General features: G+C 39.3%; 1 protein-coding gene and 1 long non-coding RNA gene across 13 annotated transcripts in view; both read right to left on the bottom strand.

Moving 5' to 3' along the window:
- The window catches only part of BBX (BBX high mobility group box domain containing), a 283127-nt gene that overhangs the window by 11947 nt on the left and 255605 nt on the right, over positions 1 to 15575 (bottom strand). For 8 of the 12 annotated variants that reach the window (XM_082393101.1, XM_082393098.1, XM_082393096.1 and 5 more), the window contains 4 exons: positions 12708 to 12797; positions 11287 to 11346; positions 3546 to 3743; positions 1343 to 1529 (listed from right to left, as the gene is read on the bottom strand). In XM_082393101.1, coding sequence (XP_082249227.1) covers positions 1343 to 1529; positions 3546 to 3743; positions 11287 to 11346; positions 12708 to 12797 — 535 coding nt within the window. The remainder of the gene's footprint in view (positions 1 to 1342; positions 1530 to 3545; positions 3744 to 11286; positions 11347 to 12707; positions 12798 to 15575) is intronic. The other 4 variants (XM_082393090.1, XM_082393092.1, XM_082393091.1 and 1 more) reach the window with 4 other exon arrangements.
- Positions 1 to 15575, bottom strand: part of LOC309629289 — a 177226-nt gene that overhangs the window by 29916 nt on the left and 131735 nt on the right. The gene's annotated exons all lie outside the window — the stretch shown is intronic.

Below are 15575 nucleotides of genomic sequence, written 5' to 3'. Positions count from 1 at the left end.
AACCTCTTATTCCCACAATTTATGGGGGCACTTAATAACACTCAGGCATATTTTTAATTCTTTTTGCATGCGTTATGAGTTTGTCCTCTGTGCTCGACTGTAAAACTCCATGAGTGGAGAAGTGTTTGTGCATTATCTCCCTCAGAGACCTGAACAGATTTTAACAATGTCTGTCACCGTTCACTTGCTATTAGGCACTTGCAGTGTACACATGAAAAGGAATTTGACTTCTTGGAAACATCTAGAGGCTATTTGTGAGGAAGCACTAGAACTATAATATGACAGGTAAACAGCAAGAGGCAAACAAAGCTTCCACTGGGGTCTCCTAAACCTGGATGTGAAGGAAAATGGAGCCTGACAGATGGGTAGACACGTTGGGGTAGATTTCAAGCTCTGTTGGACTGAAGACCGAAAACCTAAGAAAGAACTCATCTGTGGGTAATCCACTTTGAATAAAAACAAGAAATACCTGAATTTACAAAAGGCTTTTTTATCTTCCCAAAGGATCCATTAAGTAGCAGAACACCCAATTATATACTTAGAACTTAATATACTTTCTGTGGGGCTTCACTGAGTTCAAAAGGCTTTCATATCTGGTCTCATCTGATCCTTACAACTTTGTGATTCTTTGGGGATATCGTTATGCTAAACAGAAGATGAGAAAACTGAGGCCCAGAGAAATAAATGACTTTTTAACAAACACAGAGAGCTGAAGAAAAATCCAGGCCTTCTGCCTTCCATGAGTCAGATGCTGAGATGCTCTTTTTCCTGAACCACACTGTTTTCTTCCGCTAGTACCACCAACGCCATCCTCAATGGGGCTGTTACCATGTGCCAGTACTGGGACACTAGATTTATTCTATATAACATCTCTAAGAAATGAGAACCACTTACAGCCATAGTATAAAAGAAGAAACAGAGGACAGAGAAGTGAATGAGCTTGCTCAAGGCCTTACAGTTTTCAGGTGACAGAGGTAGGACTCAAGCTCAGGTCTGAGACCTGACTCTAAAGCTCTAATGATTAGATAATATTGCTTCTCTGCTCTCTCAGGCTTTTTCAGAAATGAAGCTTAACCACAGAATAATACTATGTTCAAAGTAAAATACTTGGTGGGCAATACTCTCTTATATTTTCCCACACTGCTAAATAGTATATATACTTTTGTTAACACCTCGTAAACAAAAGTCTCCCGAACCCCAATCATTGTGAAAAATATCACAAATCACATCAGAAAGGATGATTTGGGCTTCCATATCACTGTCTCCACCCGTGTTCCGTGAAAGGGGGTGAAGTTGAACAAGATCCCCAGAACCCAGGGCAGCGAGGTTTCCCACTGCTAACCTATGCACATTTTCCATGGCGGCCACTTCGGCCAGTGCAGCGAGGCTGAAGAACGCAGACACGGCTGGCATCTCCGGGGTGCTGCTCCGCGTCTCCGTGGCCTCCCGGTTGTGTGAGCATTCGTCATTGCAGCCTGTCTCGGTCACCTTAGCAAGACTCCTCTGCAGTTGTTCCTTTGGTTTGTCATCTGTAACGAAAGGGAAATTCATCATGAGAGGATCGCTCTGTCCTCTCCAGAGAAGGGACGCAGAGAAAACTCAGTGTCAGACAATGTGAAATGAGCTAATATGCTTTACTGTTCACTTCTGTCATCCACCGAATATTAAGGCTTTTACAGAATCTCTTCTTCCATGGGAATAAAACTCTTTTATTAAGCTCAACTGCAACCACGGGCAGCACCATGCCCTGAAGCTGAGTGGAGGTACTGTGTTTTATCCAAGAACAAAGCATAGGTCAGTCTTAGAGAAAAAGGGAAAAATGGACCGTGGCCAAAATAAAACCCAAGGGACTTCTGCAGAGGGGCCAGTGGATGTTGTAAAATGGCCCTTAAAAACTCAACTGACCAAACATTCCTGATGAAGCCACGACATGCCCTCCTATGTACCTTGGGCATTCGGTATGCTGTGTTACCAACACTTAGGATGGCCTAAACTAATCCCAATGAGATTAATCAGTTCCAGTGAGATCCTAAACTGTTATTTTTGTTCTGAAGGCCTACTGAAAGGAAGCAAAGGGCCCTCTGGTATTTATGAAGAGGTGGCTGAAATGCTATGCCAATACATTTGTTGGAAATAAGTACACTTTATACAGCCATTAGAGAGGAAGAGGAGTAATCTTTACCATGGTTTTTATAATAAAACATTTTAACTACAGAAAGTAATTGATAAAGGCTGTAAATGTCACATATTAGAACATGAAGTGCTATATGCTTTTCTACATAAAAGGGAATATTTTCTAAAATCTTTCACTCTTCCTACAAGCAAAAATGAGGCTATAACGATTTATACAACGTGAAAATCACAGAGCAGAATCCAGAGTGGAAAGGGAAGGAGAGGAGCCCTCTGGACTAAATATCATGAAAACTACATTCTAGTCCTCATCCTACTTAGTGGTTCGATGTGTTATGAAACAAAATTCCACCTCTTTGAGTTTCACTTCGTATATGACAGCAAAATTGGGGGTCTTTAATATACTTTAAGGTTTAACAATCTACATATGCATATGCAAAACACAAGTGCACAAAATTCACTAAATGACTTCTATCTCAGCATACAATAAGTCTACCAACTAGATTAACCTAAATCAGTTATTTATAAATATTCCCAAAAAGCATTCATTTAAACATTTTTTTTTTGCTATTTATAGAAGTCATTATGGACCTTTGACATTTTTCTGGAAACTGGGTTAGGGTAAGGGGGGGGGAACACCTCCTTCAGGGCTGATAGAATGAGGTGCTAGAGGCACTGAAAGGCAGAAAGGCAGCAGCTAAGTCCACTAACGCTTAGTTGGTGTACCACCCCCTAGATATGAGGGGGGGAAGCTCAGTGCCACTCGTTTAAGCCGGGCCCCTCAGGCAATTCCACAGAGGCCACCAGGAACAGTAAACAGACCACAGGCCAAGACTGAAATGGAGAAATTCACTGTAAGTTAATATTTGGTTAAGGATTAGCCCAGAGAATCAAGAAATCCAGAAGCATTCTCAGGCTCCCTTAGTGGTCTGAATCAGCGGTATAGGAAATGCTGGATGCTTTCTTTCTCAGCTTTCTTAATTCATTGGTTTAAACACCTGATGATCTGGCTTGTAATGACTTAAAAAGTGAGCCAGGGACAAAGACTCATCCAGTATTTTTAAAAGTCTCGGATCTTTGGGAATTTACTTAAGACTGTTTTTGTGCATGCTGAGAAAGAGAAGGTAGCTGACAGTCCTAAAAGCTACCTTTCCTTCCTAGGAATTCCGGATATGCTCTTGGGAAAAGAGCTATGATTTTAAAACGTGGACTAAAACATGTATGTTTAGAACGCTGTAGGAAACCAGTTCTCAAGGAGATCCAGAGAGAGAAAATGTTACTGTGACCAGACTGACAGAACAGACCCATTTTTCAGTGAGGACCCACAGTTGGATTATAGTCATTTTCTGGCCACTGTGGCCCTGATGGCCACCTGTTTGCTCTGGTCATCTCTGTCTAAAGCTTCCTTGTCTTACCCAAAGTACCTCCTGCTGGTGATACCCGGCCATCTGCTGTCCTGACAAGGTGTGTGATCTTGGTTTTCCTTGCTTTTCTCTTTTGACTGCCCACCAAGGGTTCTTGCGTTGTTGTTGGCTCTGGAGTGTTGGGAATGGATGGGGCATTTTTAACCTTATAAGCAGGCTCTGTGGTGTTTTTGTCTTCTGAAAATATGGCTGAAATAGGACAAACCATATATCGTTACACACAAAAACACAAGGCACCAACGTTGCTCTGGGAAGGAAACATTTCTAAATGTCTGACCTATCTGAACAAGAACTTACATTTAGAGTTTTCAGAGTATTGATGGAAAAAAGAAATACTGACTATAATTTTAAACAAATATTTCTTTAAATATGTGCTTTGATAAATTAAGTACAGAGGGATAGGATGCCCTCTCTATCTTTTAATAGAATACTTAACTAAGAGGCCATTGGAGTAAGATTTTCTAAGTGTCTGGATCTTGCAGGTTGGTGGGGTGGATAGTGTATGCAAATCTGAATAAACTGTGTCCCAATAGACCACAATTTCTACAGGTGGTCAGGGTCCCTATCTGAGATCCTTTTGACCAGCTAGTCTGGAAAGGATGATAAAAGAAGTTTCTCTTCTTCTGAGGATACTGATATTAAGTATGTGCCTCTTAAATTTACAGTTATCATTGGGACACTTACTTTCAACCTCCAGGTTGGACTGATGAGAAAAGAAACTTTCTTTTATGCACACTGAGTACTCAGTAAGGACCTGGCAAACACTGATGAAGCCAGCACCTATGGAAACTCTCTCCCATAGGCTGAATTCTAGGACCAGGTGAATGTGCTTTAGGGAGATAATTTAATAAAGTACCACATGTCAGCAGGACACCCCGAAAGGTTAGTTTTAGGTACTCTAATTTTAACTGTAACACCAGCAAATCATTTAATAGCACACACTTGTACCCTATTAGTCACTGTGTCAAGAGTAAGGAACACGCTTGCCACCAAAGACTTTGCTCCCAGTTCAAATGGGTTGGGAATGCTGTGTCTCTTCTTACTCATTTCCTTAGGAGTTCGTCTCTCCCCCTCCCCCCTTAATTTAAATTAAGACAAGAATATGCAGATGTGAGTACAACAAGCATTTAAGAGTATATATTTGCAGTCGTTTCCTCATTGGGACTGTTTTTATTCCAGTGACCTAAGGGCTTTGGGGCAGGAGAAAGAGGCATCTTTCCATTTTTTAACTATCCAATCTCTTAAGACAGGCATAGAAATTGCTTTTGACAAAGAAAAGGGGGAGTGTGGTTCAGGAAATCACACTGTCATGTTTGTTTGACATGACAAACTCTGTGCGAACTTAACCTGGAGGATACCTGGTGGTGCTCATAAGAAGGTGGATACGAAGGTAGACATTGGAAATAAGACAATATATGTAACGTAGGAAGACAAAAAAAGCTAAAATAAAAGGAACAGAGCAAGAACAATTCAGGGTGTGAAAACATGCACTTATTGGTATAAACACTTACATAGGTTTCATTTAAAAATTTTAATATAGCTCCCTAATGGGTTTAGGTACATCCTTGAGAAAGGAGGCTATAAATTAGTAACATCTTTGCCCTCAAGCATTTGATTCCAGGCTTCCTATTCCAAAACAAGTGGGAAATAATTTCAATTACATCAAGAGAAAGGATGTAAAGCAGAAATCATACCATGATTTGTGGCTTGGCCTTACCATATTATCCCATAATAGATGGCTGTGTGTGGACAGGCTTAAGATAACAGTTACTTAAAAAAAACCCAAAAACTATTTGGCAATGCTCCCAAACACCTTTTTTCAAGCAAGGAATCAAAAATTAGGAAAAAGGCTCCTTTCAAGTTGTAGGTCTATACCCAGGTCAAACAGTCTTAGTTATTTATACTTTGATAGTTAACATAGGCTAGTGGTAGTACATATGCATTAAAAAAAATTTTTTTTACACTTAAACTTCAATAAAAGCTACCAGCAAGATGAAAAGATAATTTGGTTAGAAACACTCCAAAGGAGTTTCATGACTCTGCATTAGCCCTGAAGTTCAAAGCCTCCTATACAAAGAGGCCAAAGTCTGAGTTTACAGCAACCTCTACTGAATATTCACAAGTTTCAAAATTCTAGTTTCTTATCCAGGCCTATCAGTTGTCCCTTCTGATTACAGGGGGAAACTTGTGATCTCTCCAGTATGATCACTGAATCATAGATGAATCTTCCAGAAAAAGCATGAACCTCTTCCCAGAAAAATCCAGAACTTGTGGAGATCAGGGTACAGCAGGATTCCAAAGCTGAAGGGTGTATTACATTCAAATTACTGCTTATGGAAAGAAAATCCAAGGAGGTCAAAGAAAAGGCATGGACACCAGAAAAGGGCTAAGAGGGCTGGGAAAGATGACCTGGTTTCTACAAGACCAGGGATAATGGAAATAACATAGTCAGAGAGAGACCTAGGTTCTACTCTTGACTTTTTAATTTACTAACTGTGGGACCAGGGGTCTCAGTTTCTTCATGTAAAGATGGAAGCTGGACTAGATCAGCTCTAAAGGAGCCATCCAGCCCTAAAATTCTTTTTATTTTGCCACACAGCCTAGAATCAGTGTCCTGGCCAGTGTTTTCTATAGCCAGCTTCAGAGTCTCAAGGCTGTGGAAGAGTACTCCCTTCACTAGGACTGTTAGGTTTTTGTTTTTGGTGAGCCGTCAGATGTTTTAATTTCTTTTCAGGGGTTACTCATTTTCCTACGTGTTCCAGATGAATTGGTAAAAACACAATAAGAAGCCAAGGGGATGGATGCAAAGGGACTGCAAATGGAAGGTGCATCAGGCCTAAAGGCAGACTGAGACTAGGGGAAGCTCAGAAACCAGCAGACAAGGAGCCAGGGGGTCAAAGGCAGGGCGGCCGATAGATACAAGTGATCATCGAGTCCCAGAGGTCTGGAGGCTGGGAGATACTCAGTGAATCAGGCTGCAGACCAAGTGAAAGAGGCAAAAAAGGAGAATGCATTGGAAGTTCTCATAAATCACTGGAAAGGAGGCAATGCCACCCCTCTATATGTTGTCTTCTCTAAACCTACTGTCAGATCAAGAAGTAATCACAGGGCCTATAGATCATCCACATTTGAGAAACACATGTAATGTGATCTTGCTGGAGTTAGGAAGAGAAGGTTAGAGTGAGTCTACCCCATGCTTTGACCCATGGGTGACCCCTAGAACATCCTGTCTTTCTGGTGGTCTAGACCGATGACAGTCTTCAGGGTCAGTGCTCAGGGAGAACCCTCCCCTAGGAGAGAAGAATTGGGGAAGGCAGGTAAGGCTAAGTCAAAGAAGTACAGTTGACCCTTGAACAACACAAGTTTGAACTGTGCGGGTCCAATTATAAGTGGATCTTTTTAAAGAAATACATACAATAGTACTACACAATCCACAGTTGGTTAAATCTGCAGATGCAGACCTGCTGATATGGAGGGCCTGGAGGGCCAGCTGTAAAGTTACACATGAATTTTTGACCAAGGGGGTGAAGGGGGAGGGCGTACCCTTAACCCTCACTTTGTTCAAGGGTCAACTATAATTGTCTGGGACAGAACAGTAGATCTGAGTCCAGCAACATTAGCAAAGAGAAACTTCTTTTATCATCCTCTCCAGACTAGCTGGTCAAAAGGATCTCAGATAGGGACCCTGACCATATGTAGAAATTGTGGTCTATTGGGACACAATTTATTCAGATTTGCATACACTGTCCTCCCCACCAACCTGCAAGATCCAAAACAAAGGCTTAGTGGTACAAAAAATTAATAAACAGAAACCTCAATTAAATAGAGTCAGGAGACCAGAAGGGGGTGCTCTCATGCCCTGTGATGGCAGCAGAGCCCAACAGAAAAAGAAAGACTCCTCTCTTCTTTCCTGGCAAGGCCTCAGCCAATGAAAAGCCATGAACTTGATTTACCATAGCCTTCCCTACTTCTTTCCCGCCTATAAAATTCTCCTTCCCTTGACGTGTGAGGACTTGCATACCATGGTTGTACACCTCAAATTTATATTCTCTGCTGATCCAAAATAAACCCATCTTTGCTGGAGAAATAACTGGCAGTCTATTAGTTTCAGGTCAACAGTGGTGAGGGACAGGAAATGAAAAAAACTCAGAGAGGGAAAGAGCCCAAAGTTGTATACCAAGACAGCAAGGCAGCTCCTTTTTTGCCCTCCCTGCCAAACTAATGGAAATGTGAGAAAAGAAAGGTTTTGTCCTCTAAAAACAAATTAGTCATTTCTCTTTGGGCTTGTAATTGAACACACAAACCTACCCAAGTACCACCAAACAAGTCCACAGGGCTGATTTTTACACTCCACAATAATCATAACATACTTGGAGCATATCACGTGAGGGTGATAATGTGAGCTGATTCCTGGAGCAACATTAAGATTGTGGCAATCAGAGACTATCTTGTTTTCCAAACTCTGCTCCCAAAATGTAGAGTAAGTTTTTTGGGAAAGCAGCACTGTGCTTGTACTATACCCCAGGAGGCCACTAAAGTGCTCCAGAGTCATGAATTCACATGCCAACTACAGGAGTCAAACTTGCACTGAAATTATTATAGCCAAGTCTGGAATCTCATTGCCATGGGTTAGTCTCCCATGAGCTGAAAATGCAGTTAACTGCTGAATGGAACACAGGAATCAAATGAATGAGTCTTACATAAGATCCTGGGGACCTTGCTGAAATTATAAAGCAACTATTTTGAACTTGGAAAAAGAGATCAAGTTAGCCTGAGTGTGTGGATCATATTTCAAAATCTAACTAGAAAACCAGATTTTTCTCCCCTGTCATTAGATTTATGTATTGCAAAGAAACTAATCTTTTAGAGATACCTAGTTTGAGGTTTAGGTTTTTTTTTTTTTTTCTCGTAAGACAGCATTTATAATTTCAACAAATGAGGGCTATCCAGAAACACCTGAAAAATCAAAACTGCAGTGGCCAGTGTACTTCAGTGCTGGTTTCTTCCCTTCCTGCTTACATTGGTCAGGCTTCAATTCCTTATCATGTATTTGGGGCTGATAAAGTCTCCTTAAATTGACTGGAGCTGCTGTTAAGATTAGTTTTTACAAAAAGTATATGTGAAAGCCCTCTGGAAACATAAATCAATATAGTAATCATCACCATCAGTATTACTACAATTAGAAACCTCTACCTTAAGCATGAACATATGACACCATAAGTTGGTGGAAAGATAAACACAGTGGCAGAGGGAGGTCATCTTGGTTTATCTGAAAACTTTAACTCTAGCCTATAGGCCATCTTTGTTTTATGATCTGCAAAAATTTCAAGAAGTGGTTTAGCGATTTTGAATTTTAAAAGCATGGGGAGAATGCTTAAAACAGATTATAAGCTTAGCATTTAAACCTCAGATGTGATTACTAAACACCTGAAAAATTCTAATATTTTGGGGGAAAAAATTCAGAGCCAGTTATACTCAGGGTGGTGTAAAGAAAGGATAGTGAACTTTAAGTCATCCACTTTAACAGAAGCCAGGAGCGGCTAACAGCTGTGAAGCCTCAGTTGAGTCACTATTTCATTTATAGACATCAGCTACAAACAACTCCTGTCTAACCTTTGCCCGGGATAGCCTACACATGCTAACTGTCCTGATTATGGTTTCATTTTTCTGTCCTTATATATTTATAATATCCAAGGTAAAGTTTTAATAAGCAATGATACGGACATAGGTGAGAAAGAGGATGGAGTAAAGGGCCTAGATAATTCACAAAGCACATAGTCACCACCTGAACAAGTAAATGTAGGGGATGTTATAAAAATAAATAACAAAAAAAGTCACTTTAGTTACTGGTTAATTTCCAACCCTCAAATTGATTCCTTTTTTTCTGGCCATGTAAAATGAATCTGCATTCTACACTAAAGGACATGCAATTTTCAGTGCATGTTCTCCACAGTTTTGTTCCATATCCATTAATAGTAAATATAATTACACATCAACAATAATAAATATTTCCAACTAAACCCTTTGGACTGCCTAGAAGACTCAAAATTGATTTGCTTTTCTGCCCTCCAAAGGGCAGACAATTAGGGCTTCAGAATATGGTATTTTTAGTATCACACCACCCACTCAAGATATCACAGTAATAAAATCATCAGGTGTTAGAAGGGAAATGAAATGTATAGTTCATGTATTACTATGCCTTCTCATTCACTCCACCCCTAAACACACATATCTTACAACAGAGTACAAATGTGGACAGTGAATCCTAGTAAGGTTAAAGGGTCTGTCCTATCGAACACCGCTAATTAGTGGCAGATCTGAGACTAGCGCCCAGGTCCCCTAATTCCTACTTACTTCGCTCTTTATACCACCCTGGCACATGCTATGATACCTCCTTTTATATGAAGTAGGGTTTTCATGGTTTAAAACCAAAATATTTAGAACAGTATCATTTTAAGAAAAGAGTAACATTGTCTTAAATGCCTCTTTCAGATTCCTCTGATAGTTCATCAGTGCCTTACATTTATCAGATCTGTGCAGAACATATTTTTAAAATACACAAGCGTGAATGTATGTCAATTTGGGGATGTTAGGATCTAATGCTGAGAGCAGCACAACAATTCATATTTTGTTTTGCCAGCAAAGTGCAGAAATGATACTCCACAGAGGTTGTAAATGTGAAGTAACAAGCCAGAAAAGAGATGTACTGCTGGCATTTTCTGTAAAAGCAAAACGACACAAAAGCAGACATGCAGCTCATGTGAACTGTGCCTACCAAACAACAGAAGTTCAGGTTTATAATGAACTCAAATTTGAATATTTTTCACAAATATCTTTAAAACATGAGTATTTTTTTATAAATGACTTAGGCCACATGTGCATTTTAATTTTTTTCTCCTTTTAACAAAGAAATGAGAGTACATTTGGAAAGCAAGAGAATGGACTTGTTCATCAAGTTCCCCATAAGTAAATCAAAGGGGTAATAAATCAAACGATGATCACTAAGGTCCCTTCTAGTTTTCAAATGAAGTGACTCCTCATTAAGCACTACAAAAACGTTCAGCTCTTCTAACATATCTAAACGGAAAAGAGAGCATCAGTGGGAAGAACGGAAGGATGGCTCCTTACCACCACGAAATCAGCATTCACCTAACGGTTCAATATTTAAGAAGAATTAAAGTCACAAATAAATACGACTGTGGGAACTTTTGAAATAAAATCTGTACCTATAACATCATACCAGTCAATATGGGACTTTTCTTTGGCTACCATAAGCCTCAGGGACATTCCATTTGATCACAGTTAGAGGAAGTGGGAGGTGGGCTAGGAAGGAAGTTCAGGTCAGGAACCACGTCTGCAGGGCACCCACATCCAGCAAACCGGGAGAGCCCTGTGCTGCCCTATCTGACTCCCCATGAGCACCCGCCTGCAACGTGAGCTGCAATACTGAATATTTTCAGTTATGAAAACCTCTAATTTCTGGTTATTGTGGTTCAAAGCTTACAAATCCCCCTTTCACAAATTAAACTCCACAGGACACACAGCCTGACCCTTAGCAGGATCAAAAATCTATCAGTTTTGATTTGAAAATTAAAAATAACCCAATTATGAACACTCAGGTCTAATGCCGTTGGTTGAACCTATATAAATTATGCCAGTTTAAACCTACAAAACTTATGCCATTTCCAGCACAGACTACCTGAAATGATACAATGAATGTTGCTTCTTTTACCTTCTGTAGGGTGAATGGCATCCAAGAAGAGTTGCTTGTTTGACCATTTATCCCCACTTCCTAAAAAAACAACAACAGAAAAGGAAAGTGAAACTCTACCCCTAGTATAGACACATACACTATAAAAATAAGACAATACACAAAACCACTTCAATAAAAAGCATTATCACACAAATGAAGCAGAATTTTACTTCAACTACGTAAGCCTCAAAACTGCATTTGCCAACTAAAATAATTAGGCCATATAGGAAATGCATTAAAAGTAAACAAATTTGCCTTTTTAAAAATATGTTGTTGGATAATTTCTATGACTTTAATCAAGATAACCTGAAGATTGGTTAAAAGGTAAGGATAGAAGCTGACATTTTACCTAAAGAGTGATCTTTCTGCACTGGAAGCAGAGAATAAATATTAACATACAAAACAAAACTAAGAGGCTAAAGTGGAGGTGAAAATAAAACCCAAATTAAGTAAAAGGTTACACACAGGAACACAGAGGCACGTATGTCTACACATGGAAGACAGCTGCATTTAAAGCCTCATTCCAGAAACACGAAAGGCTCCACATCTGGCCATGCAAGTAGGATGCAAATGGGCATCAGGCTCATGGCAGTCACGACGCTAACATGCAGGAGATGCTAGAGAAAGCCTGACTTCCAGGACACGTGGCTATACTGAACCAGATGGGATTTATCTTCTGTGTGAAAGAAGAATAGGAGCCTGACCTGTGAGAAGAGACAAATCTTCAGATGAGCCCTGAAGAGGTTCAAGGGCCTATCCAGATCATAACAACGAGACAGACGCTCAGAGTAAAGGGAGGGTAGAGTGCGTATATTTCTAGTGCCCTCTGGAAATAACAGTTATGTGACTGAAGGAGGTGGGAAGAGTCTGACAAAGTATATAAATAGAAAAAAAGAAGAGAGATAGGTTACGATGTAGGAGTGGAATCCTCCTGGACAAGAATCCTCAAGTGTCAGAGGAAGTATAGCAACTGTGGGACTTTCATACGAATACGAAACTGGTAAGATTTCAGGAGGCAGGAAAATGTAGTCCTGCTATGAAGGCTGCCAAACATGAAAAAAACAAGAATAGTCAAAGAAAATAAGTGGAGAAGAGCTCAAGAAGACTAAATTAGAAAATGCACCAAATACAAATAAAAAGAAGCAATTTTAGGATTCATATGGAACTCTGAAAAGAGAGACAAACATGGGATTTCAGTAGGAATCCAAGTGAAGAAGATCTCTCTTTGCAATTAGCTGCAGAATCGAGAAACAATGAATGTGCCTGCGTCAGGAGCAGATGACATTGAAGCAAGCAAAGGGGAGGTAGAGGCAAAGGCGGTGCAGTGAAGCATCACTCAAAGATGAATTCACAATGGACGTGGCCAAGAAATCTTAATGGAGGATGGAAGGCACCAATACCTTTTTCCGGAACATTAGGCTTCTCCTTTTTGTGCTTATATTTGCTGACAATTTTGTGGAATAAGTTCTTTTTCTGAGACTGGAAAGGACCTACAGACAATATTAATATAAATATATTTAAAATTCACAATGTTTCATAAAATAATACTGTGTTTCTAAACAATTACACCCTCCCCCAGCTTGTGGAATAAGCAAACTGATTCACAAGAAATGTCACCTTGCATCTTTTCTCATCTAACTCGTGCTTAGCGCCCTTCCCTAGACTTACTGAAAAACCAGTGAGATTTTCCTTAGAAATATATTGGACAGAAGCCTCCATTAGGGCTGGGACTCCCTCAGCAGAAACTGCAGATTTAGTGACTAGAGACAGACCACAACCAGTAACAGCAGAGTAGATGTAGTCTGTAATAAAGAAAAGATTTTACTTTAGATTCCTAAATACCATGAAGGAAAGGATGGCACTGGCATTTCATCTCTCCTAAGAAACTGATTTTCACAAGGACAGCACTTGGAGGACAACTTTCAGGTTGGCCCGACAGCCTTCTAGCCTATTCTGAGGATATTCTAGGAGGAAAAAAAAGTGATTTAAAAATAGAAAAATATTTGCCAAAACTTTTTTTTGGAGGGTGGCGGGGGGAGGGGAGTGGGGAGAAGTCTCAGACTGTATCTTAGTTTTTTCACATAAAGAAAAGAGAATTGGGATTTTTCAGTCACCCATCAGAAATGCCAACAGCACTGACCTCCAAAAAGCAGGTTGCTTTCTACACTTTGCTAATATTCCTATGTGAAACTGACATTTTCCATAACTTCTGTTTCCTCGTGTGTAAATGGGGATGATAATAGTGCCCAAGTCTCAGGGCTGAAGGGAGAATTTAAAAATTAGAAGCTCTATAAGCTGCTCCTGCTGCATCTACCCACCTGCCCGTGTCTGCATCCACATGCCCTGCCTTCCTGCCAGAGGCAAACTATCTGTGCTCCTATCTAAAGTATACAATAAAATGGTTTTTATATTCACAAATATTTGCAGCCACCATCAATTTTAGAACATTTTTACCACCTCAAAAGTAAATCCCATATTCTTTAGCTATCACCCCTCCCGATATCTGTATTCTCCCTATCCCAGACTGCCCTGGCTAGAACCTCCACTATAATGTTGGATAGAAATGGTGAGAGTGAACATCCTTGTCTTTATTCCCTATCTTGGGGGAAAGCAACCAATCTTTCACCATTAAGCATAATGCTAGTTGTGAGGTTTCTTTTTTTTTTTTTTTTTTTTTTGGTGTCTTTTACCAGGTTTAATAAGTTCCCTTTTTTTTCTGAGTTTGCTGGGTGTGAATCATGAAAAGGTGTTGAGTTTTGTCAAATGCTTTTTCTACATTTTCTACATCTATTGAGATGATCCTGTGGATTTTTCTTTGTTGTTGTTTTACTGATATGGTAAATTACATCAACTGATTTTTGGATGTTAAACCAACCCTGCATTCCTGGGGTAAAATACCAATTGGTCACGGTATATAATTCTTCTTATATCAATTCAGTTTGTTAGTATTTTGTTAAGGATTTCTGTGTCCATATCTGTTAGAGATAATGGTCTGCAATTTTTCTTTTTTGTGATGTGTTTGTCTAGTTTTGACATTAGTATAATACTGGTCTCATAGAATGAGTTGGGAAGTGTTCCCTCCTCTTCCAACGTTATGGACAAGCTTACGAAAAACTGGTATTCATTCTTTAAGTGTTTGGAAGAATTCAGTGGTGAAGCCATCTGGGTCTGGTACTTTTTCGATTACTAAATTCAATCTTTATACTAGCTATAGGTCTATTCAGATTGTCTAATTCTTCTTAAGTTGGTTTTGGTAGTTTGTGCCTTTCTAGTAATTGTCTGTTTCATGTAGGTTATCTAACTTACCGCATATAACTGTTCATAGTATTCCTTTATTATCCTTTCCAGTTTTGTAAGGTCGGTAGTAATGGCCCCTACTTCATTTCTGATTCTAATTATTTGAGTCTTCTTTTTTCCTTGGTCAGTCTAGCTAAACATTTATGAAATTTGTTGTTCTTTTCAAAGAATTAGCTTTTGGTTTTAATGATTTTCTCTATTGTTTTCCTATTCTTTAATTAATTTCATTTCATTAATCTCCTCTCTAATCTTTATTATTTCTTTTCTTCTACTTCCTTTAGGTTTAGTTTGTTCTTCTAACAGTGTCTCAAGACAGGTTATGTTATTGATTTGAGATCTTTCTTCTTTCTTAACGTATGCATTTACACCTATAAATTCCCCTCTAAGCAATGCTTTGGCTGTATCCTACAAATTTTAGTATGCTGTGTTTTCATTTTATTCATCTCAAAGTATTTTCATATTTCCCTATTGATTCCTTCTTTGACTTATTGGTTATTTAGAGTGTGTTGTTTAATTTCCACATATTTTTGAGTTTTCTAAATTTTTTCCTGCTGTTCATTTTTAATTTCATTCCACTGTGGTCAGAAAACATAATTTGAATTACTTCAACCCTTTTAAATTTACTGGTTTGTTAAATGTCCCAGCATACTGTGTATTCTGGAGACTGTTCCATGTCCTGAGAAAAATGTATATGATGCTATTGTTGGGTGGAGCGTTCTATATATACGTTAGGTCTGGCTGTTGTATAGTGTTCAAGTCTTCTCCTTCTTTATTGATATTTGGCCTTCTTGTTCTATCAAAACTATTCTTTTTTCCATATCATTGCTCACCTTCTGATACATTATACACTTTTCTTATTGTTTAGGCTTGTTTATTCCTGGTAGTCCCCCTAAAATGTAACCTCCTTGGCAGCAGGGTTCTTTGTTTTCATTCACAGATAAATTCTACATGCCTAGAGTGGTGCTTAACAC

The sequence above is a fragment of the Balaenoptera borealis genome (assembly GCF_965194805.1).
Source record: "Balaenoptera borealis genome assembly, chromosome: 5".
In the NCBI taxonomy this organism is placed as follows: domain Eukaryota; kingdom Metazoa; phylum Chordata; class Mammalia; order Artiodactyla; family Balaenopteridae; genus Balaenoptera; species Balaenoptera borealis.
Note: the sequence above shows the minus strand (reverse complement) of the source record. Positions and strands in the feature narration are given on the sequence as shown.